We start from the raw sequence: 24484 nt of genomic DNA, 5'->3' as shown, positions 1-24484 counted from the left end.
AAGTGAGGTAAGTGCAGGTAGGGAAAGTGATCATAAAAACAGACAATAATCTGAAAAAATGTATCCTGATTTGGAAAGTACATATGAACACAAATCACATCGAATCAATTAAGCAACCCATGCCCCAAGTAGTACATCAATGTTACAATTTATGGAGATAGGGGCTGGAATCCAGGGGATTAGTTGTCCCAGGGGATTGATTGTCGACGTTTTGACCCACTAAGAGCAGGAATTCGTAGAGCCCTTGCGGCGGGGTCTTCATCAGGACAGGAGAGGGGCTATCAACCTATTAATATTAACAATGGGTATATATTAATGAGTGGTCTACAGATCGCTGTTGGAGACAGTATAATAAGGCACACGTTGAAAGAAAAGAGTCGGAGCATACCTAGCGGGTAGCCGCAGGACATCTTAGTTGAAACAATAGGCTTTCCTGAGGTTGGACATACCTGCAGGGTACGAACATTAATAGTTAAGTGGGGCATTGGATAAAATACACTTGGATTTAATGAGTAGAAAAGCTGGCCCGCAATGAATGAAGGAGATAAAAGGACTTACACGTAAGTTGATGCCAACCGCGTGCAGGCGGGGATCAGGGGCGGCCCAGGGACGTGGGGCACAAGGAAATTGTTGAAGCTACGAATCAATGGGGGAACGGATTAGTATTCACCCCTGATATACAAACACGTAGATAGTGGTAATAAGAAAGTGTTGCTTACCCAGGGTTGAAGATGAAATCAAAGTCGTCCCATATAGTTAAGGCGGCGTGGCGCTCGAAATTGTCGGTGCCCGCTACACATGTACTGTCGATTAATGGAGGAAGAGGTTAGTGAGTTCGCCGAGGTTCAAGGCGGCTTAAATTGCACACGAGAGGCAATATGGCTTACCAGGGGTAGTTGGTGTAATCAGTGTCTCCCCTTGTTGTTAGGGCGGCGTGCCGCTCAAGTACGTAGAATTTCGCTGTAATAACAAACAACAGCGCTAAGTATACGGAAGGGGCCAGCTTGATTAATAAGGTCAAAAGGTGGACAGGCCAGTATTTTTACCACGGGGAAATGAATCTGCCCGGCGTCTCCGTATCTCGGTCAGAAGTCTCGGTCGACTTCCTGTAGTGGATGTTGTTATGGAAACCAAGTCACATGGTGCCAGACTGACATAGTGAAAAGACTAACACCTCAAATTGAGCCGATGTATATCGTCTAAGAGAAGAGGTATATCGATCTGTAGGAGAAACATCGTGTTTGAGGAGGAGTAACCAGCAATAGCATATGTGTATAATAGAAGTAGAAAACACATTTAGTCTATTCGCACATTTTTCACAAAAGGTATCTTAACAGAATATGTAATTACATATGCGTAAATACATTAGTTCCCAAAAGATTGACATTTGGAGGGACATAATACAAACGGGTCAATTCAGTATGTACAACAAATACTAGTATACGTAAAACAAGTAAGATATCCAAGGGTGTACCTATCACATGATGGTATAACCCAGATATGATCCATTATAGCAGAGTATTATGGGTGTATTAGTACCAGTTCATCCCTAGAGTTGAGAAGGGGAGGGGTGGGAACCTGTTGAAAGCATGTCAATTTACAGGCAGGTCTACAAGTATTACTCATACAAGTTTTGAAAGAGGGGAGGATGAAATCAGCCAGGTTGTTATGACAGTGTGGCCAATTGGGAGAATGAGTTGTCATGTTCGTTCAGACCAGATTGAATAGAATTGAAGAAAAACATCCATTTGAGCTCTCGGATGTTCAGAATTGAGGTGATGTTGCCACCTCTGGGTCCCAACTTGGCTTGTTCCAATACCACCCACTGGAGGCTCTCAGGTGCATGGGAAGCTGACTTGAAGTGGTCTACCAGAGGAGCTCCCTGGGTTTCACATCGGATCCTACTCATGTGCTGTAGAATACGTACTTTTGCCTTTTGCTGTGTCTGGCCAATATAGATTAATTCGCAGGGACAAATTATGGCATAAATAATGTTAGTGTTGTTGCAATTGCTGAATGATTTTAGAGGGACTTTCCATTGTTTGTAGTGGAATTCTTTTGTCTGCACAGTGGATTCACAGGCCTTACAGTTCCCACATCTGTGGTGGCCAATTATAGGCGGAAGATTCCATACGGATGTAATCGTCGGTTCTTCTGGAGTCGGTAGTAGGGAACGTACCACAAAACCTTTTACACTTTTCGATTTCTTAAAAGCGTGTAATGGAGTGCTAGCTTGATTGATATCATCCGATATCAATTCCCAATGTCGGTTAATAATGTGTCTGATCTTGTTGCTCTTGGTTGAGAAGGTAGTGACGCATACTAAGCGATCTAATGATTGTGCACTCTTGTCCTTCTGAGTCAATAGTTCTTCGCGTGGATAGAACCAAGCTCTTTTACGAGCTTTTGACACCAGTCTTTTCGGATACCCCCGTTCTTTTAGACGACTTGCCAGATCCTCAGATTGTTCGAAATAGTGTTCTTTAATAGAGCAGTTTCGACGGATTCGCAAAAACTGTCCAAAGGGCAGATTGTCGCGCAAAGCTCGCGGGTGGTGACTACTGTATTGTAGTAAAGAGTTCCTTTCAGCAGGCTTACGATACAGGGTTGTCAATAGAGTCCCTTGGTCCTCATAGATAGTGATGTCCAAGAAATCCACACTACGGTTATCAGATTGAATGGTAAATTGGAGGTGGGGTAGTTGTTGATTTAACCACTTGTGGAAAGATGATAAGTCAGTTAGATCCCCATTCCAGATAATCAAAATATCATCGATATACCTCATCCAGAGATATATGCTATCTCTGAATGGGTTGTGTCTGCACAGGACCGTGTCTTCCTCAAAAGCTGCCATATACAGTATGGCCACATCCGGGGCAAAGGGAGCCCCCATCGCCACCCCTTGTGTCTGCAAGAAGAATTTGTTCTTAAAAATGAAAAAGTTTTTGGTCATTGCTATCTGTAATAGTGCGACGATGAACTCCGTCGGTACTTGGACAGGCGCTGGTCTTGTCCGTAGGAACTTGGTTACGACTGCAAGCGCTTCCCGTTGTGATGTTACTATGAAACAGCTCAAAACCCTACTTATTAAAATAATGGATCCACTTTTGTGCAGATTAAATGCTATAGATCAAAGGCTTAATAAAATAGAAGATCACCTTTCTAAAGCAACAGTGAATCCTATTAGGAGTGGTCCCAGTGAATTATCAGGTCCTCAAAGGGTTGGAATTAATATTGTTAATTCCCATCTTCAAACCCAGGTTAATGGTGACCTTCCAACCCGTATTCCCTCACTGATACACCCAAATAGCACGCCAGTTCCGGCATTACTACCATCCACGGCACAACGTACTAATCAGTCATTAACAGGTACAGGATTAGGGTCTAGAGTGGAGGGAAGGGGAGGAAAAAATTCAAAGGGTTTTTCTTGATCTCCCTCCGGAGGCAACACCCTATACCATTGTGTTGGCAAACGGCCCACTATTACGTTTGGGTGAGGATGAGCATTGGGCCACATTAAAAAATAAGGCCCTTCACTTTTTGGATACCAAAACGGGGTTTCGAAATCATCTATTTGAAAACTTTTTGATGGTCAGAAGGGTGGCTTGGGTGGGCAAATCAGTTAAAGGCCTGGAAGGGGACTGCATAGTTGTTAGTTTTAGGTCCCCAAAGTTAGTTAGGTGAATTCTAGATAAAGCCTTATCTCCTTTGGTTAGGGAAGATGCTATAAGTATTTTACCCCTGTTTTTTTTTATCGCACTTGCACAGGAAATGGAGGGGGTCCCCTTAGGCATCAGGGTCAAGTGATGGGTCGTACTATTTATGCTGTCCCAACATACAATAGATATGAGGGCTTGAGCTCATTGGATGCAAATTATTGACTGGTCTACCAACCTTTAGTTTCCACTGATGGTTAAACAGGAATCAGGGTGGCCGCAGTGATGGGTCCCTTCAAGCAGGGTTATGTAAATGTAAATGTACATGTATTTATATAGCGCAAATCACCGACACGGTATCTTAGCGCTTGCTTAGGGAACCCGTCCTGGTATTCCCCTGTGAGATACCCCAGCAGGGTATCCACAAGGTGAAAGCCAGGCATCCCGCCACGAGGGGACGGAGTGGAGATTAAGCAAGCTATTGCCCAGAGTCGCAGAGTGTGACCCCGTGAGTCGAGTAGGCACCGGAGTGAGAATTATCAAGTCTGTGGAATTTTAGAGCCCGAGACCCGCCGAGGCGGGGAATCGAACCCTGGTCCACGGCCGATCTCAGCTTTCAGGTCTGCCGCCTCTAACCACTGAGCCACACTGTTATCAACAGAGAGGCCATCTTTTGGGTATAAATAACACTCGAGATGGTAACACGGGTATGGGGACGAACACAAATGTTATTGCTCGTTGTTTTAAAGATTCCTATCTAGAGGTATTGGCATCAGAAAGGGCTGAGACAGCCTTATGGCGCGAGGGAAGTCCAACTGTAGCATTGGAAGTAGTAGCATGTCCCATAGATCCTTCCCAAGAGGCATTGTCTTTAGTAAGGGCTGAGACCGTTATTAGTGGTAAGGGAAGCCTAAGTGTACCATCACATGGCGAAGACATTGTAAAAGTGGCCAGTAACTCTTGCCTTATTTCATGGAATATAGCTGGCCTGAAGAATAAACTATTGTCATTGGATTGGCAGTCGCTTATTGATCTTAATGATATTGTAGTCTTTCAAGAGACTTGGCTAGTCGATCCGATATTTAGACCAGGATATATTAATGTTTATAAACCTGCCACCACTGCCCAAAGGGGGAGACCAATGGGGGGGTCTTATTATTTGGATAAGGCAGACTGATGGGTACTCAGTGCAACAGCTGGATATGGATTGGAAGGATATAATGGATATTAAGATAAGAAGACCTGGTGTAAGGGACCTTATAATTATCAATGTCTATGCCAGAGGAATACCCGGAGGGAAAGCCTCAAGCACCATTGCCCTTCTGGATTCCTATCTTAACCAGTGCAAAGGAATGAATGATATAGTGGTCGCTGGTGATTTTAACTGTACGTTTGAGCCATTTGACTCTAACGATATTGACCTGGGGCAGGAAGAAGATGTTTTATGGGATATTCCCCAATTAACCCTGGCTCCAATTAAGAAATGGTCGGAGGCGGCCATTCAACTTAAAGTTTTGTGTGTGGAGCATGGACTTAGAGCAGCAAATGGGAGAACTGCGTCTGATAGGGAAGGTTCAGTAACATACAGCTCAGGTACAAGAAGCAGTCGTATTGATTACATACTTGTGAACAAGGAATTTTGGCCAAACCTAATAGACATGAGAATAGAGGTCAGGGTGGAGAGTGACCACAATCCCTTGTTGTTACAAATGGCCCGTCTGAACAAGTCTTCTGATGTAGCTCCCTTATTGGGAGTAGAAATTTTACAAAGTAATGACATGAGACGGGTAAAATGGTCCAAAATAATTTTAAAAGAGGACCAGTTAGTGGCTATTAATACCTTGGATTCCAAAGCAATAGTAGATCTCATAGGCTGCCAAGACAAACCGGGCTATGAGTCCAATGTTGCACTGGGGCATAATGACCTTTTTGATAAGTTGAAAGATTTTTTCACTTTTAAAAATCTAATAATAAAGTTCCCGCAAAGGCTTCTGCAGAGTTCTGGTATGGAAATACATGTAGGGTGGCCTATAAAGCATTAGCCCAGGCTATCCGAACTAGGAACAGGGACAGCATCCATCAAGCTTGTGTAGAGTATAAGCAGGCCCAACATAAAGCCAAGAAGGAATGGGAAGAGGAATATTGGCTAGAACTATATGCAGCCAGCTTAGATAGAAATATGGCAGGTTTCTGGTATCTCTTGAAGTGGGATAGGGGCAGTACCGGCCAACCCCCGATTAACCATGTACCCCCCGAGAATTGGGTGTCCCATTATAAAAAACAATTTGTTATGGGACAGGATGATTACACCTTATCTCAAGGAGCGTGGCTGATCAAGTCGGTATTCCTGTATTAAGTTTTACTAGAAAGGAAGTAGAAGCTGCCCTTAACAGCATACTAAGTGGTAGAGCTCCTGGGATTGATTGTGTTCCTGCTGATTTGTTCTTGCACAACAAGGAGGTTTGGGTAACCTATATAGAGATTCTGGCTAATGCAATAGCAAAGGGCGCCCCTATACCTGACTCTTGGAAAGGAGCAGAGATTTTACCCATTTTTAAAAAAGGGGATAGATCTGACCCAGGAAATTACAGGCCTATCAGCCTGATCGACTGTTTGCAGAAGGTAATTGCCAGGCTGGTCCTGAGTCGTATACAAGTCTGGATCGACAAATGTAGTATTTTATCCCCTTTACAGGCAGGGTTTCGCGCTCATCAGAGTACCATTGACCAGGTTTTTAGATTTGTTTTAATTTATTGGCACGTAGTCCTCTTTAATGGCGGGAGAATTTATGCCGCTTTTGTAGACCTCAAGACAGCATTTGACCTGGTGCCTAGAGCTAGGTTGTGGGATGTTCTAGCCGATCAGGGGTTGCCAAGGGACTTGTTGGCATTTTTGATCAAGTTACATGAAGGAAACTTTGCACAAGTCCGTTGGGGTCAGTACGGCCAAGTAACAGACAGATTCAAAATAGAAAGAGGGGTCAGGTAGGGGTGCGTATTGGCACCGACCTTATTTTCATTATACATTAACAGGGTTATAAACTACTATGAGAATCATCCCACCGATGCCCCAATTCTAAATGGTAGCAAAATACCCCTGTTAATGTTTGCCAATGACACCCTGCTGTTGTCAAAAACCCAAATGGGCCTTCAGACGGCTATAACCAGGTTCGAGACATTCTGCAAGGACTATGGTCTTATAATAAATGTGGATAAGACCAAGTTTATAGTTCTCCATAACCAGAAAACAGTAATCGGGAAAGCCAGTATGAATGACGTTCCACTTGAGCAGGCAAATGTATTTACATATCTGGGTATCACACTAAGTTCCAAACTAAAGTGGACTCCGCACTTGGACATGTTGCTACTCATGCCCAATTGTCTGGGGCACTGCTTAAAGAATACCGACAATCTTACTCTAAGCCGATGGCCCCCATATTGAAAATATATAATGCCAAAATTTCAGCATCGGTTTTATACGGAGCGGAATTATGGGGCTTTAGCAATCTGTCTGCACTCTCGACCTCGCAGAATACATTTTTGCGGTCCATAACGGGTTTACCTCAATCTACTCTACTTTTACCGCTCTATTACGATCTGTGCTGTCAATTTTTGGAGGATGTGGCCCGTTTAATACCAGTGGCATACTGACATACTGGAGGAGGCTATGGGTTACTGAGGAGCTCTCCGGGTATGCCCACGCTCTTCTGGAGGTCAGGGTTGCATATGGTGCGGAATATTTTTTGTAGTTGAAGCAGGTCAGGGCAGTCCTGGGTGATCTGGGGTTAAACCAGCTGTGGCTCAAACCAACGAGGGCCCCATTTCCGTCCCGTAAAGAACTAAAGGGGCTATATTGGAACATGGTGATGATTAAAAGATTCTCGTCCTTGACGAGTAACTCGTTGTCCAAGGCCTTTCTAGAGATTAAACATGTACCCGTTTACGAAAAGTACTGGAATCTTATTACAGTTCCCTGTGATAGGAAATGGTATCACCAATTTAGGATAGGTACCCTTCCTATCAATTCGTTCACAAGTAAATGGGGTACGGGGACAAGCATGGAATGCCCTTTTTGTCCTACACAAGTGGAATCTATTGGCCATGTTCTTTTTATTTGCCCAGTTTACAGGAACCTAAGGCATAAATGGTTAAAGCCGATATGCCAACTGTTGTGAATTACTTCTGGTACAGAAGCATTAAGGATTTTAAGATCTGACGGAAATGATTTTTGTTGAATCGCTATCTCAAAATTTCTACATGGAATGTGGTTCCTCCGTGCCCTTGATTTGGCTATATGATGAATTTTTGAGATGGGATCTTTTTATCTGTTTTAATGGACCTGGTATTTGTACGAGGCTCTATGGACGCCATTGTTTTAACTTGGATTTTATAATAATTTATTTATTGAAATTATGTACTCAGGCAGCATTGGAATTTTCAAGGGATTCTCGAATTTTGTAACTCTTTGGATGTATTTTATGTGTATGGATTATTGTTTTAAATGTATATATGTCTTTCATGATTTTGAAATCGAATAAAGACTAATATGATGATGATGATGATGATGATGATGAATACGTCTCCATGGCTATCTTTGTGAATTCAGTGTTTTGTGAAACTTACAAACACATCCCTGGGTGTCGTTTTTTGTTTGCAACATAACAGATCTTCATTGAATAATTCATTTAAAAATTGCACCCTAATGCCTTTGAGGCCAATTGCAGTTTGCTCAAAATACAAAGACCAATCTTCTTCCAAATGAGTACGCTGGCTGTTTGGCTCCTAAATAACAAAGGCAGGTTCATTATTTTTGGAGCAGCAGTCTATGATCACTTGCTTTACTGGAACACACTGTACAATCGTCTTTCCTGCTCACATTTCCCACAATAGTGCAGCCCATGCTACAATTGGTCTTCACAAATATGATCATGTCATCTGGGCCCATGAGGCCATGATTGGCTAGCTGTTGGACCTGGTCCTTTTTGCATGGTTATCCTCAAACTTGTTGGCTTACTCCTCCTATGTTGCTGCCCTTCTTTTTGTTGGCTTTAGGACTCTGGGAAATGTATCACTGCTAATCAGTGCTAAAGTGCATGTGCCCTCTCCTCTAAACATGTTATGATTGGTTTACACTTGTGTGGCATATTTATTTTATATATAAATCCCTTGTAAAGTGGTATACCATATACCCAGGGCCTGTAAATTAAATGCTACTTATGGGCCTCTGCAAAAAGAACAAATGATGGACGGAATACTGAATAATGCAAACATTCAGACCCAGTCACAAAGATCTAGGTTTAATCCATTGTTCTTTTACTCAAAACGCCACCATAGTTTGGACCCAGTCATATGCAAATCAGACTAGTGGGCCTGCAGCACTGCTTGCGCCACCCACAGAAGTAGCATTTCAAACATGTCTTAGGCCTGCCACTGCAGAGTCTGCATGCTCAGTTTATTGCCATTTAAAACTACTTGCCAAGCCTTAAACTCCTTTTTTACTACATATAGATCACCGCTAAGTTGGGCCCTAGATAGCCCTATGGGCAGGGTGCTCTGTAAATAAAATGTAGGACATATGCCCTTGTTGCATGGCATGTCCTGGTGTTCTGACAGTGACAAACAACCTGTTATGTGTCCCACTAATGGGAGGCCTACTCCTTTTATAAGCTACCATTGGGAATTCTCTTATATGGGTTTAAGTTGTATTCCTGATTTGAAAGGAGTAGCGTTGCCATGTTTGGAATAGTAATCATAAATCCTGCTTACTGGTGTAGTTGGATTTTACATTAATATTTTAGAAATACCACTTTTAGAAAGTAAAAAGAACAGATGATGATAGGAATACTGAACAAATCAAACTTTCATCCCCAGTCACAGATCTGAGTTTTAATCTATTGATTTCTTGCTCACCACACAACCCCAGTTTTGACCCGGCCATATGCAAATTAGTCTTGACCCTGCTCCCCATGGAAACAGTCCACCTCGAACTGCCAGGCCAGGTCCTTCCTGGACCGGAAACAAGCATCCTGAGACCGATTTCCCTGTACCACACCCCCGTCTTTTTCGCTGCATGCCTCCAGTGCTTGGTGCTTCTCTGAGCACTGTACTCTCCATGGGGGGAGGGACACCACAACAAATAGAGGAGCCCCGGTCTTGTGGGCTAGAAAGTTGCCCAGCTCTGCAGACACCCTCCAGTAACGTCATGCAGTGAGCGGGGCCTGGCTGCCAGAGAGGGATCGTCGAGCTGGCGTTCTCTGCTTGTTGGGGCTGAGGAGCAGCTCCTTTGAGACCCACTCTGGCTAAGAGGCACCACCTGCCCACATTTGCCTCCACTGCTGTATCAAATGAATCCCTCAACAGGGCCCTTCTAGCTGAGAGGGGGAGACTGCCCTAGAAAACCTGCAAAAGGTATTTGGATAGCTGCACTGCATACTCACGGGTAGCTGCCTATGAGGGCATTGTGGTGGCACTTACGCGCTTTGGGGGCACTCTTTCTGAAATGCATCGGAACGGGCATCCCCGACTACCTCAAGGAAGTTGGCGAATTGAGAAACTTGGAACTACCATATTACACCTAGTAGGTGCGCAGGAGTTCCTGCGGCCTACATGACTCTCCTAAATACATTGGGTCCCATTCACAAAGGTAAACTGAGACAAAAGTCCAACTTTACGACTTTCGGTATTCACAGAGGGTATTTACAAGTGGTAAAGTTAGACTTTTGTCTCAGTTGAACTTAAGTTTTGGTCTTAAGTTTAACTGATCGAAAATAAAAAGTGGTGGTTAAAGAAGCCCTTCCAAACAACCTAATGGTATCAATTTTTTTAAAAATATTTATTTATATTAACAATGGTGGACAGTTGGTAGATTTGATGACCTCTGTGGCTTAATTTATAATAAGGACACAGTATTTATGTTTATGGTGTTCCTTTTGTCTGGTTTCTATGTTTTCTTTTTCCCTTTGTATACCAGCGTTTTCTGTCTTGAGCTGATCTGTATGTATGTGAATTTTTGAATTGTTAATATAAATAAATATTTAAAAAAATGTTTTGATACCATTAGGTTGTTTGGAAGGGCTTCTTTAACCACCACTTTTTATTTTCTGTCATTGGATATTTTTCCATTTTTTAAGGTTTCTCTCCCCCTGAGCCTTTTGTTTGATATAATAATTGTGTGTCCCGGGTTCGGGGTTTTTGGACAGCCCCTGTGGTTGTTAATCAATAAGTTTAACTGAGACCAAAACTGAGACAAAAGTCTAACTTTACTACTCGTAAGTGCCCTTTGTGAATACCAAAAGTCGTAAAGTTAGACTCTCATCTCAGTTTAGCTTTGAGAATCGGGCCCATTGAGTTCAAGTTAGGCTCAATAGTGAACCATAATCCTGCTAGTAGAAGCGCAGATTTGCGGGCCCTATGTTATTATGTTTACAGATGGATACATACAAAGTATTTATGGTTTTATGGTAATATGGTGTCTCGTGTTTTTTTACCCTCACCAAACTGCTGCATTTCATGCCCTGATGTTCTAAATGTATATCGTTTTGATTCTTGCACTGTCAAGATAATGAGTATTGACTCAGGATTTGCATAGTATGCACAGCTTTTATGATTCATGTCGTTTTGGTCTATGTTATGTACAGTATACTATATATTTTTATATTAACCTGTGTGGAGTCTCTTTCATGGTGTATTCATGGTGTTTCTGTGTGAGTGTATTGCTCAAACGCTTTACACATTGTCTCTGATGACAAGCCTGACTGCTCTGCGCCAAGCTTCCACAGTGTGAGCACAGGTTACCTTTGGTATGTAACTCCTTTGCCCTGAATAGAGTGGTGGGTTCTGCCTAACTTAGGTGCATACCCTCGCCAACCAGAAACCCCATTTCTAGCACTAGCCATCCCCTAGAGAGTCAGACTCATCGTTGCCTGCCTGTTCCATGAAAGACTACAAAGTCAAGATTTATTTAGCAATAAAATGTGTAGATCCCTGACTTTCAGGCATCTTCAGTCCAAGAGCTATCAAAAGATGTTTCTTCCATCTACGATTTAAAGGTGGTAGGTCCAGCTAAGAGCGGCCCAGAAAATTTACGGTCAATTCAGAAATCTTCTTTTTTTAAAGCCTATAAACGTAAAGGTCAGAAGGTCCTGTTTCAGTGACCCTAGTTTTCATCGCATGCTCCCTTGGCAAGTGACCGGCAAAAATGATCACCTTTTGGCACGCATGAAATGATGTACTAATGCACTCACTGATTCAGACACGTGCTCTCTCAGCTTTGCATGAAGGGGTGCAAAAAAGCGGACAAAAGAGAGAAGAGGGAACTTATTCGCATTGAAAAATATTTCGAAAGAATAATTGTTCAATGCGGACATCAAACATATTAATTCGCGTCGAAAAGTTTAACGGCCAGATTCATCAATGTCCCGTTTTGCGAGTCCTTAATAGCGATTATTAAGGAATCGCTATTAAAGACTCGCAAAACGGGATTCATGTAGAAATCGCAAAAAAAATTGCGATTCCTACAGCTTCCTTATTTGCAATTAGCAAATTGCTGATCGCAAATAAGGATGCGATTTCAAGGGTGCCAGGGGTGTCCAAAGGACACCCTGTAGCACCCCTGAAATGAAAATGTAGACTGATGTTGCGCACACACATGTCCAAAGGACATGTGTGTGTGTAACATACAACTTAGAAAAATGCACTAAAGTGCATTTTTCTAAGTTTTCGCTATTTACCACGAAGTCAGACTTCCTCGGTAAATAGCGGCCAAAAATTGCGAATTCGCAATTCTGAAATGGTTCATGAATTGCATTTAAGGAATCTCAAATAGAGATTCCTTAAATGCAATTCCTCGTAATATAGCGATTTCGCATTTTGCGATTTTTGCATTTGGGATGATGAATCCCAAATGCAAAAATTGCGCTCGCAAAGGGCCAGATTCTGAGAATCTGGCCCTTTGCGAGCCGGATTTCCTTTCATGAATCTGGCTGTTAGGGCTTTCTTTACAAAATAGACCTCATCCTAGATTCAGCTTTGCACTTTTTGCATATCTCGGGACCTTTTGAATTGTCCAGCTGTAGGAACCCATTGAGCAGAGGGACACGGGAAAAGGACTTTAGGCTGTAGCTCAATTCCAGGTCAAGATTCAATACAAATGTGATGCATCTTGCGAGTGAAGAGTATACGGGCTATTGATGGCCGACACACCTTATTTGAAAGTTTAAAAAAATGATCCTCTGCATAGTTCTGATAAAAAGAAAGGCCAAGAGGCAAGGGCACCATTAGTCATATGGTCCGATTATTCCTTTCCATGTGTGGGAGCTGGTGTAATCTGGGCCTTGAACAATAAACAGAATGCAAGAGCTGCACAAATGTGCTTCCCAGAAACAAAATACATGTATTAATAGAGCACATATCTTATACCTATTTAACCACTTTTTGAAATGATTAATTTTTTTTATAAATTAGTCGGGGACGTGGCAGAAATATATCAAATTGTAAGAGGGTTTTTGCTACTATCCTTGCCAATGGGAACCTGAGACGGGCCAAATTACATAAACTACCTTGTCGGTGCTACTTTAAAATCCGTACAATATCCTACCTTTGTACCCTTGCCCCCTTGCCCCCTTCCCCTCTACACTTTCACTTATCTCGTCTTCCGTGCTCTTGTAATGTTTGTCTAGCAACTGATGTAAATTGTAACTGATGTAATTTTGTAATTTTGTGGACCTCATGTAAAGCACTCTGATACCTCTGGGTCTAGCCAGCGCTATATAAAACTCTTAAAATAAATCAAATAAAATAAATATTGCGCCCTTTTTTCCTCCCACTTCACCCCACTAAACAAAGTTCTTCCAACAACAAGTTAGCCATGGGCTGACAGAGGTGCAGCAGGTGCAGCGGCACCGGCGCCCGGAAGTCCGATCGGCCCACTGAACCCAGTTACAGCTACTTTTGCTTCCCAAACAGCACGGGGGAGGGGGGCGTTCCCTGCTCGCACTGGGGCCCTGGACACCCACTGCAGGTGGCAGATACTCACACTAAGAGCAAGACTTAGACTTAGGAAGACAGCGGTATATGACATCACAGTGACTGTACGCGCTGACGCTCACTGTTAGGGGGTTTAACAAACTTTTCCAACATATCGCTGTATGATTGTCGTAGTCTGCAGGTTTCACCTCCATTCACTGACACTACCTAGAATCGGTTGTGCCGGTCTTGTGTGTTATATCTATGCGTTTCTAATTAAATAATGTATCCATTCATCCATCCCAGTCTTAAATGTGCGCAGCTGTGGCTTTCCATAGAACATTCACTTCTAAAGCAAAACATCACATTCAAATTAATTCTATTTTCACTTTTATATCCCCTGCGAGATGTCAGTTCCTGGACTAAAATGAAACAGATTGTGTTTTTTAAATGTATTTATACCACTTCAGGCAGTTCATTTTGTATCACATGTGTGCTGTGAACTTCACGTCCACTAGTATCAAGAATGCATTGCAATTATAGATTCACTCCATTCACTCTTCTTATATTCTGGACATCCTCTGCATTTGTTATTAGAAGTGTTTAGACTGATGCATTGTTTGCGTGGTGTTTTGTTCTGTTTTAGTTCTGAAAGTCTGTTCTAGTGCGATTCCGTTTTTTGCTGTCTTCTGCAAATTTAGCTTGCAGCAAGTCTGAGATGCCACATTTGTACCCTTTTGCGCTCCAAACCATATGCAATTTTCATGTTGTCTGATTTGCAATTTTGTAACCAGGAGACGTGAATTAGTTTAATGGTTTGTCGCACAGGCAGGAAGCAACAGAACAGGTCCAGTCAGCGTCTTCCGTCATTCCTCGACCCATGGGGAAATAGACTAGACCAGGTACCCTATTTTAATATTTTATGACTCGTGCGCCACATAGGAAAATATAATTGAACCCCGGCATGCATTCTCCATTGGAGTGATTATCAGTTTACAGTAAAGAACTGTGGGTTGTGTCCATCAATGAAAGTCTGCAGCTCTACAAAGGCCACAATCATCTCTAACTAGTAAGGGCAGCACCAGACTGGGAACAGAAACCGGCCCTGGCAAACTGCTCAGCTCTGAGGGGGAGTGTAGCCGAGCAGTTTCCGAGAGCCGGTTTCGGACGATTTTGTAACTGGGGGGCCGTTATTGCTGACCCCCGGTAACAAAAATTGCCCCCACCCTAGCGGCCTACCGGGGAAACGCCCGGTGCCCGCTATGGCCAGTCCGGCCCTGAGTATGGGGCATACTTACAAGGAGTTAATGCCACCAGAACGTCACTTTTTCCGATGTTCTTGTGGCGTTCACTCCTTCATCTTATTTAAGAGGCAGCACTAAGCCACCTAACTCGGCTTAACGCTGCCTTGTAAATAATGCACCTATTCACGCAGCACTTAGTGTGTAAGGGGCTTCCAATGGGTGTACATAGGGGCGTTTCCTGCTTTTTGACGCTGCACAATATTTATCGGGTATGGGCAGTGCCAAAAATACTGCCAGGGAACACCTTGTCCAAAGCCAGCGATGTGAGATTATTTCTCCTAGTATTTTGCTCTTTCCACATGTGCTGTATTCTAGAGTAAATCCCCTGTAAAGATTGTTTATATGTAGGAAGGCATCCCTTTCTGCACGTAAACAATTGTCTCTGCAGCACAGGCACCCTAGCAAAATGGCACTAGGGTGCCTGTGCTGGCACTAGGCAGCATTTTTTAGGTCCAGCGCTAGGAGAAATGCAGGGTTGCACGCAGTCTTGTGAATATGGTGCATCCCTGCATTTTGAAACCGTCAGAGCGTAGCATTACCAATTTTGGCGTAACACCACACTCTGTTTCTTGTAAATATGCCCCCAGGTATCAGGAGAGCAGCTTTGGGAACTTAAGAGTTTCCCTAGAAACACACATGCAACACTGCTGTCAGATGCCCAGCGTCTGTCTATGGTTGTGATTGTGAACCGTAAACGAGGCAACAATTTGAGAGGGAGGGCTGCGCAACAGCCGAGCAAATGGCCTGGCTTGGACCTTGGAGCCCGTGTATGAGCCGAGTTCTGAAAGTAAATCATACTACAGACCACGTAAAATATCCTAGTCTCCTCAAAATTTTAGAAAGTGTATTTCTTTAATGTTTGAAGCTTTGACTGTAATAGTCACATCATAGCACTGCACTGACAAGTGCCTATTTAAAGTGATAGGATTTAAACATGAACTTTTACACACGAACTTCAAACCATTCCTGTCCCCGTCCCCACACCGGCAACAGTGCCTTTAGTAAACCTAGAGGTAAAACAGTTATCATGTGAACCCTGTATGTGGTCCAGATTATTGCAAAGCAATAGTATAGTGTATTAAATCAAACACATTAGGTGTCCTTACGACTAGTATTGTGAACTTCTGAACGCACATACTTGAAACTGCTTTCATACGATTATGAAAAAAATGAGTTTTGGTGAAATAAAATATTTGCCTAAGATTATACAGTTTAAGCAGGGAAGCTACGGTTCATCCAGGTTCTGGTTTTACTTTCTACTATTCAGCCAGTTTTAATTTCTTCCTCCTCTTTTATAATATAAATCCTTTGTTTTCACCTCTGTTTATCTTTCTGCAGTTGTTATACAGCGCAATCTTTACCAGAAGGTTTTGGATGGGTAGATTAACTGATTTCCCAGAATCACTGGATGTTGAGGCGACGCTGAGACTCAAACCTGGGGGCATATTATCAAGTAGGGCGATAGGCAATTATCGCCGCTTTAGCGGCCGTTTTTGGCCGCTAAGCGGCGATAATTCTATCGCCCTATTAGCAAGCTGTCGCTAACTGATGTTAGCGACAGCTTTTAGGCGATAGCGAGCAGTTTGTGGCCCGCTTTGCATGTCAGCGATGTTTATCGCTAATGACATGCAAAGTGGGCGTACCCAACCAGTTAGCGACTGAAAGCAGTCGCTAACGTCGCAATCACCTATTAGCAAAGCAGGCGTAGCGATGGAAATATTCGCGCTAAGCGCGAATATCTCCAAATACTAACACCTGCCCAGACCAGTTCTTAGCCATGTTATCCAATGGGAAGTGGATAACATGGCTAAGAGCATTTTGTCGCTAATGCGTGAATATCGCTGTATTCTTAGCGATATTCACGCATTTCGCCGCTATCGCTGGATATTTTAGCAAAATGGCGAAAAACGTTGCTAATAGCATGTTTTATCCGCTAACATATCCAGCGATAAAAAAAATGCACTAAGCACATTTTGCGATAAATATCGCTTTTCCTTGGTAATATGCCCCTTGGGTCCCCCCCGTTTCCAAGTCGGCAGCTGTGGTAATAACGCCACATCCTGGGTGCAGCAAGGGGAGCAGGCAGAAACGACATGAATACTGGGCTCGATGGGGCCTGTGGTTCCGCTTGGACTTCGAGCTGCGCTAGAGCCAGGCCTCAGGCTCGACCCTGGCTCGAGCTCTCAGTGGCTCGGCCACCTCTAATGAAACTGCTGCAGAAAAGTTGCTGTTATGTAAAGCCGGCTTCATGAAAGCTAATATGCTCAACAATTGACATTATGCACCAGTTGCTGTGTCTTTTGGGGCGCTATTCACCATACAACAGGGTCATTTTTCATCTGAACAATGTGTCAAATACGGTAGTGCTTATATATCTGTCCAGAGGCTAAATAGCAGAGGTGATCAGAGGTCAGTTCAGAAAAACTTTGGGGCATATTAGCAAGAACCTCGTAAAAATGATCGCCGTTTTAGCGGCAGGAAACTGCAGCTAAAACGGCGATAATGGGCTTGCTAATAAGCGTTGTAGAATTCCAATAGAAGCCCAGGTTAGATGTCCTGCTCATCTAACCTGGGCTTCTATTGGAATTCTATAACGCATATTAGCAAGCCCATTATCGCTGTGTTAGCTGCAGTTTCCTGCCACTAAAACGGCGATCATTTTAACGCCGTGCTTGCTAACATGCTGCTTCCTTACATAAAGTAAACCGCTGTGATTAGCACCTGTCCCCTTCAAAGCATCAGTACTCCCACTGCTGACTCACTGCTCGCGATACCAGAGAGTGGCACATGACAGAGTTATGCTTGCAGCAAACAAATGATGGACGGAATGCTGACAATGCAAACATTCTCCCCCCAGTCAAACATGACAGAGTTATGCTTGCATGCACGTTAATTGTCCGATCATAGAGAGGTCTGCATCTGGCCAATGCGGCTGGAATAAAAGACCCCTTTGGGGCATATTACCAAGCAGGGCGATAGGCAATTATCGCCGCTTTAGCGGCCGTTTTCGGACGCTAAGCGGCGATAATTCTATCGCTCTATTAGCAAGCTGTCGCTAACAGCAGTTAGCGACAGCTTTAGGCAATAGAGAGCGGTTTGGGGCCCGCTTTGCATGTCAGCGATATTTATCGCTAATGACATGCAAAGTGGGCGTACCCAACCTGTTAGCGACTGAAAGCAGTCGCTAACGTCGCTATCGCCTATTAGCAAGGCAGGCATAGCGATGGAAATATTCCAGCTATCGCCAAACACTAACGCCTGCTCTGACCAGTTCTTAGCCATGTTATCAAATGGGAGGTGGATAACATGGCTAAGAGCATTTTGTCGCTAATGCGTGAATATCGCTGTATTCTCAGCGATATTCACACTATCGCCGGAAAATGTATCGCTTTGGAGATAAACGTTGCTAATAGCACGTTATCTCAGCGATAATTTCCGGCGATGCTTAGCGATATAAAATTAGTTGCTAAGCCTAGTTAGCGATAAATATCGCTAATCGTTGGTAATATGCCCCTAAGTTCCTAATGCATGGAGCTGAGCACAGCACGCACCCGCCAACTTCAGCTCATGGGCAGTACCTGCCACTGCAATAAACTAAACCTGGCGCAGCACCGGCCCGTGGCGACAACCGACCCACGAGGGGTGGGGTGAGCTACAGTCACTGTTCCCTGGGCTGAAGAAGGGAACTAGGGGATGGAGGCGCACATCTTGAGCTGGCCGCATCTAACCAAACTGGGCTACTGTCGCTCCCTGAAGCAGTGCGAATCCATTGCAGGGCTAAAAAAACAAAACAGAACACAAGCACTGCACTAGGCGCATTCCTGGGGTGGACTAACTGACCTTCTAGCGAGTAGCATGACAGTCAGAAAGAAATATCCTCTGAGCTAATCCAAAATAGGAATTACAATTACTTAAAGCCAAAGCCTAGACGAGGCTGACCCCAACAAACCAAAGGGCTGCAGAAGCCTGACCCAACCCCCGCCTCATTCTTTTCATTTTATATTCACTCAATGACAAAAGCCTGCTGTCAGGCATAAAGATCAATAGGGGACGTTCAATACACTCTTTCATAGAATGGACAAGAGAAAGAATTAAAACACAATAAAAAGAAATGGTGGTTTGCTGACTGGATATTTAGACAGTACCCGGCCAGAAAAAAACCAAGTATTTCTGTCGATCTATTATTGTGCTGAACTGTATAAGGGAGGCAGAGCATCACAGTGCCAGGTCTACAGGGAATATGTATCTGTGATAAACCAACACAAAACCACAACACTATCAAACATGCACAGCTTGTGTCCTTTGTGGGTGTACAGCACTACCTCTTTGCTAGAGCGCTGTAACCAAAAATCAAATCTCATCACCGCTTTAGCAAAGTGGAGTTTCATGTACATGTATTTATATTTATATAGCGCAAATCACCGACACGGTATCTAAGCGCTTGCTTAGGGAACCCGTCCTGGTATTCCCCTGTCCTGGTATTGTCCTGTGAGATACCCGGCAGGGTGTCCACAAGGTGAAAGCCAGGCATCCCGCCGCGAGGGGCCATAGTGGAAATTAAGCAAGCTATTGCCCAGAGTTGCAGAGTGTGACCCCGTTAGTCAAGTAGGCACCGGAGCGAGAATTATCGAGTCCATGGAATTTTAGAGCCCGAGACCCGCCGAGGCGGGGAATCGAATCCTGGTCCACGGCCGATCTCAGCTTCCGTGTCTGCCGCCTCAAACCACTGAGCCACACTTCTCCACTTCTTCATCTATGCCCCGTGTCAATGAGAGGGCCATGCATCGTGTTATTGACGGCGCAGGGCAGTTTACAGAGGCAATCACCATGGGGCTGCTGATGCTTGATAATTGACTGTGTTACACACCATGATTGGTTAATGATACTATTAGGGTCAAACGGGTACTACCACGGGGCGAGCACAGGGAACTGTGAGCTGTGAAGCTGAAATCAAACCAGGTGAGGCATGGGAGGGATAACTGTTGCAGGCTTGGAGGGCAAGGGAAACATAACTGGGATTGCTTTTGCATGTGTGTGTCTCTATGTATAAGTTTGCTGCATGCCCGTGTATGTGAGTGCAAAGGTGTGCGCGAGAGCTCTCTGTTTGCAAGTATCTTCCAAGGAACTGACTCCATAGCCACCGAAACCCTCCCAAGGGTCCTACCCCTGGCACAATGATGCCAATCATTGATGTACTGTAGGCATCCTTATTCTGATGTGCTACCTGCTATAATGCCAGTCCATGGTCTGGTGACGCCCACTCCTATAATCATGTGGATGAAGGCATAATGATGGGAATTCCTGGGACTTAGTGGATATCATTGGCATGATGATGCCAACCTATGGCATAATACTGACCCCAACGTATTGATAGTAAGTCTTGGCATGTTGTGAGCATCCATTGCATCATGGTGGTCACCTCTTTTAAATTTCTGACCTTGGCATTATAAAGGCAATTCATGACATAATGAGAACAACAATGGTATAATGGTATGAATCCCTGTAGAATGTTGGTCCAGGTGTAACAGTGCTATCTCTTGAATAATTGTGGGCATCATAGCACCAAGACACTCCTGCAGGAGTAAATGCGTTCTTTAGAAATACAATAAATATAATAAATACAATGAGTAACCCAACGCATGTACAACCATAATGGAACATTCCTTCCATAAAGGTGGCATCCACGCCATGATCTCTTGCTGCATTGACATTCAGGGGAGCATAGAAAGACTTCAGTTGTAGTGTGTAAGAGTGTGAGGAAATAGCAAGCCAATGTTTAGACAAACATGTGTTTGGTAAAAATGAAACGCTAGTATTTAATACCAAAAATGTGCTTTTTCGTGCAAATAACACATTTTTGTTTTGAAGAATATATTGTACCTCAATGAAAAGCCTTTGTGATAGTAAATATATGCATTTTCATAAACTAGAAAGCTAATGTTTGAGGAAACGATCACTGCATTTTGAAATGTATATTTCAAGCAGACATTTGAGTAGTGATGATCCCTACTACTACCTGAGACCTGAGCTTGTAATTATGGTGTAGCCAGTCTTATGACCAGACCTGTGAAGCCTCTGTCACCTGAGCAATGCCGCTGTCCAGAACGCCTGTTATATCTGCCTAGCTCTGCTGTTGATGTCCTAAAACAGTGAAATGTATCAAAAAATTTTATTTTTCGACTCCGCAATCTCAAGGTGAGTCTCAGACAAAACAAATGGTTGAGCATCTCTTCGGAATGGGAAGAATCAAAAAATGAAAGGAAGTGAAAGGCAGAAGTAAAGAAAGATGCAGTTAACAAGTATAGGCCACGTGAAATGGATTCTGAACTGCCTGCAATACCTTTGTATGTAAAAACATATTTAGATAAATTGTACCTTAAAATGCACAATCTTACCACCGAATTTTTAAAATGTATCTTGGGAGTTGAACCCTCAATAGCTCCTGGGATGGCCAGGGGTACTTAACCAACCACTTTCAAAGATCATGTGTCCCTTGTGGTACAGACTGCTATACAATGTGTTTATTAATGTTGACAATATATTTCTTTTAGGGCTAGATTCACAAATGCCCTTGTTGAAAAGTCCTAAAGTTTTTCCGGTTATGATATTCCTATGTTTGGGGTACATCTCTACTTTTTAGGGATGCATCAAGGATCCCAGGAGTATTCCAGGAAATCTATAAGTCTTAGATTTCCTGGAAAATCCAGATCATCAAATACACTCATCCGATTTTCATCAGGTGTAATGTTCTGCGTGGGTAAATGTTGCACAACTGTGCTGTAGCAGATATAACTTTTAATTTCTCCCACAGAGCAAAAACGTTTTTAATGGGGAGAAACGTATTTCCATAACCTCCCATAACTTGTAGACGTGTCCTCCTACAAAAACGCCTACACCTCTCTTTGATAGGAACAACTGGGCATATGTTTAACTGGTGGGAAACAAATGTCCAAAGGTTTGCCCCCTGAGTATTGAAACCACAATATCAATGGTACACTCTTCAGGACAGAAGATTGAACATGAAACATTGACACACATGTAAGTGTAGGTGTTCTATATCTAACTCCACATCTATGTACCCAGATTGTGCAATGTCTTCAAGGTACATAGATGTGGAGTTAGGAATAAAAAAATCTATACTTCCTTATATGCGCTTACCTTTTGATATTTTGTCCTTCGATATTCCTTTCTCTATATTCTTGTATCACCACATTGGTGGTGTTGATATTCAGTAGTAAAGCCCTGTCTAAAGAATGTCGAATATCCCCATATTTTCGAGTTAGATGGTGTCCGCCCATATTCGGTGGCCCACCCAGAAAGAACCACATTCATGCCACTCTTTTGAAATGTAAAAATGCTCAAATGCCTCAGTTGGAATGGCTGTGTTTCAAAATACAGTTTCCGGATGTAAGATTACTCCTGTACTGATTCTGGGCTGAAGATGTGAATCTTTGGTCTACCATCAACTTAGGCGCACAAACGCTTTTTCTGAATCCTGCACTTTGTGATCTTCCTGGGAGCCCCAAGAGGCGCTTAGAACTTTGCAGAGCAAACTGTCCCCTTGCGCCCGCTTTTCTTTCCATCACACCATTTTCACCAGGAGGAGAAGCCAGGATTCTCCTATTTCCAGGGTTGACAGATCTTTTGACAAAGTCGACAACATACCTCGTACATTTACCTGGCACACTCCTAAATCTACACGTGATATACCCCTTTGCTTTAGCACAGTCGGTTAACACATACCAATTTAATAAACAACTGGATGCAGGATGTAACTTTATTTCCTCTTCCTGGCTGACAGTTGCATGATCCCTACTGAATGAATACATTCGTAATTACTCCTGTCCAAGGTACCTTCATGTGGAACACGAACAATACACACCATTCCTCAGTACATAACGAGAACGACTGTATCAGCTGACCCGTACTTAACGAGAAAGAGTTCCTCACACAGTGTACTGTACACAGGCTTATTATATGCTTCTTACTCCGTTGACCTTATTTTATCAGAAACATTCAGTGGTGCAGCCAAAACAGTATAACGTGGCGTGCAGTAGAAGCACGCTCTTCATTAAAGGTGTTTCACATTAGAAGAGGGACACAAGTGACGTCACACCCACGCTGACGCCGCAGCAGTGCATTAGTACGCGCAATAAAACACCTGCAAATAGATATAGGTAGAACGACCTGGCACAGAGGGGCAGATTTACAAGCCCCTTGCGCCACTTTTGCGACACTTTTAACAAGGGAAAAGTGACGCAAAAGTGGCACAAGAGGCTTGTATATCTGCCCCCGAGTGTTTCGGGGAAATTCAGTATGCTGTTTAGGAAAGATAGGACAAACTTTTCTGAAGTCCAGCAACCCTTCAGAGCCCTCACTGGGCAGCACGTCAAGTGCCCGGAATTTCTGGGTTCCTGGCCGCGCGCCGGCGTGACAGACACGACAGGTTAATACTCACAGTTCAAGGGTGATTTTCGTCTTATTGCCAGGCAGCGAGGAGCCCGCCACATGCCACTGGCACATCAGATTTCGTCCGGAGCACTGACACAGCTGCTTGCACGGGTCAATCTGCAGTGAACTTGCAGGGCTAAAGCAAACGAGGACGAGGAGCAGGCAGGACACATAAAAAGTCCCCATTGTGAGGAGGCTTGGAGGGTTTCAGTTCCAGCAGCCAACTAGTGCCATTGTCTTTGCTGTATTTAAGTTGGGCACACGGCGGGGTGAGGAAGAAGAGAGAGAGCAGAGAGGTGACGCGGGCTGCCGCGCGAGCAGGCAGCCTGTGATTTCTCCTCAGCTCTAATCAAATAGATGCTCAGTTCGAAGTTCCCGAAGAGCTCCTCCTGTCTTTACCTCTGACGAACTGCCTATTTATTTTTAACCCATTGAATTATTTTCATATGCGTTGCCATCTTCAAATTTCAACTTAAGTTCACTAAAAGTAGCAACTTGCTTGACTTTTCTTTCATACTGTGCTGGACACACGTTCGTTTTTTTTCTTCAGAAAACAGTGCACGGTGAAATGCATCTTCTGTGTCAGCTCGAAAGTGGCGCGTCTACATATTGTGTTGTTTTGAGCAATCAGTCCCTTGAGTTGCATCCGACCGCATCTTGAACGCTAACTGTATTAAAACACACTTAACAACCGTGCAGCACCATTTGCAGACAGATATCTGGGTTCCCTTAAGGAGAGCGTAGTTTTGTTAGACTGAAGGTCTCCCCCACCCCGTCTTATCTTAACCAAGCTCTGCTTCCCCTGGCATTGCTCGAGTGTCTCTTCCGTGACCTCCTAGGATGTGTCTCTGCTGACATCAAGGCCTCTGGGAAGGTGCAGCAATGCAGGGTCATCATTGCGTAAGATTGACTGAAACGTGCAGTACGGATGCGGCTAAGGTTATGTAGCCACCATTGACGTGTCATGCATTCAAACACATGAACATCAATTCGAAACCTGCCCTCTGAAACTCCCCTCCAGTCTTTAGGAGTAACACGTTTGAGAAGAGCATGTATGTTGTGTTAGCAGAAAACAAAACAGACCTGTGGCTAATTCTTACAATGAAAGTCT

The 24484-nt window shown here is 43.7% G+C and overlaps 1 protein-coding gene across 1 annotated transcript in view; it reads right to left on the bottom strand.

Moving 5' to 3' along the window:
* Positions 1-23674, bottom strand: part of LOC144763730 (lutropin-choriogonadotropic hormone receptor-like) — a 1068475-nt gene extending 1044801 nt beyond the window's left edge. The window contains exon 1 of the mRNA XM_078649633.1: positions 23381-23674. Within this exon, the coding sequence (XP_078505759.1) occupies positions 23381-23559 (179 nt within the window). The 5' untranslated portion in view covers positions 23560-23674. The remainder of the gene's footprint in view (positions 1-23380) is intronic.
* Positions 23675-24484: the final 810 nt, after the last annotated feature.

The sequence above is a fragment of the Lissotriton helveticus genome, chromosome 6, assembly GCF_964261635.1.
Source record: "Lissotriton helveticus chromosome 6, aLisHel1.1, whole genome shotgun sequence".
Taxonomy (NCBI): Eukaryota; Metazoa; Chordata; class Amphibia; order Caudata; family Salamandridae; genus Lissotriton; species Lissotriton helveticus.
The sequence above is the reverse complement of the archived record's forward strand: the minus strand, read 5'-3'. Positions and strand labels throughout refer to the sequence as shown.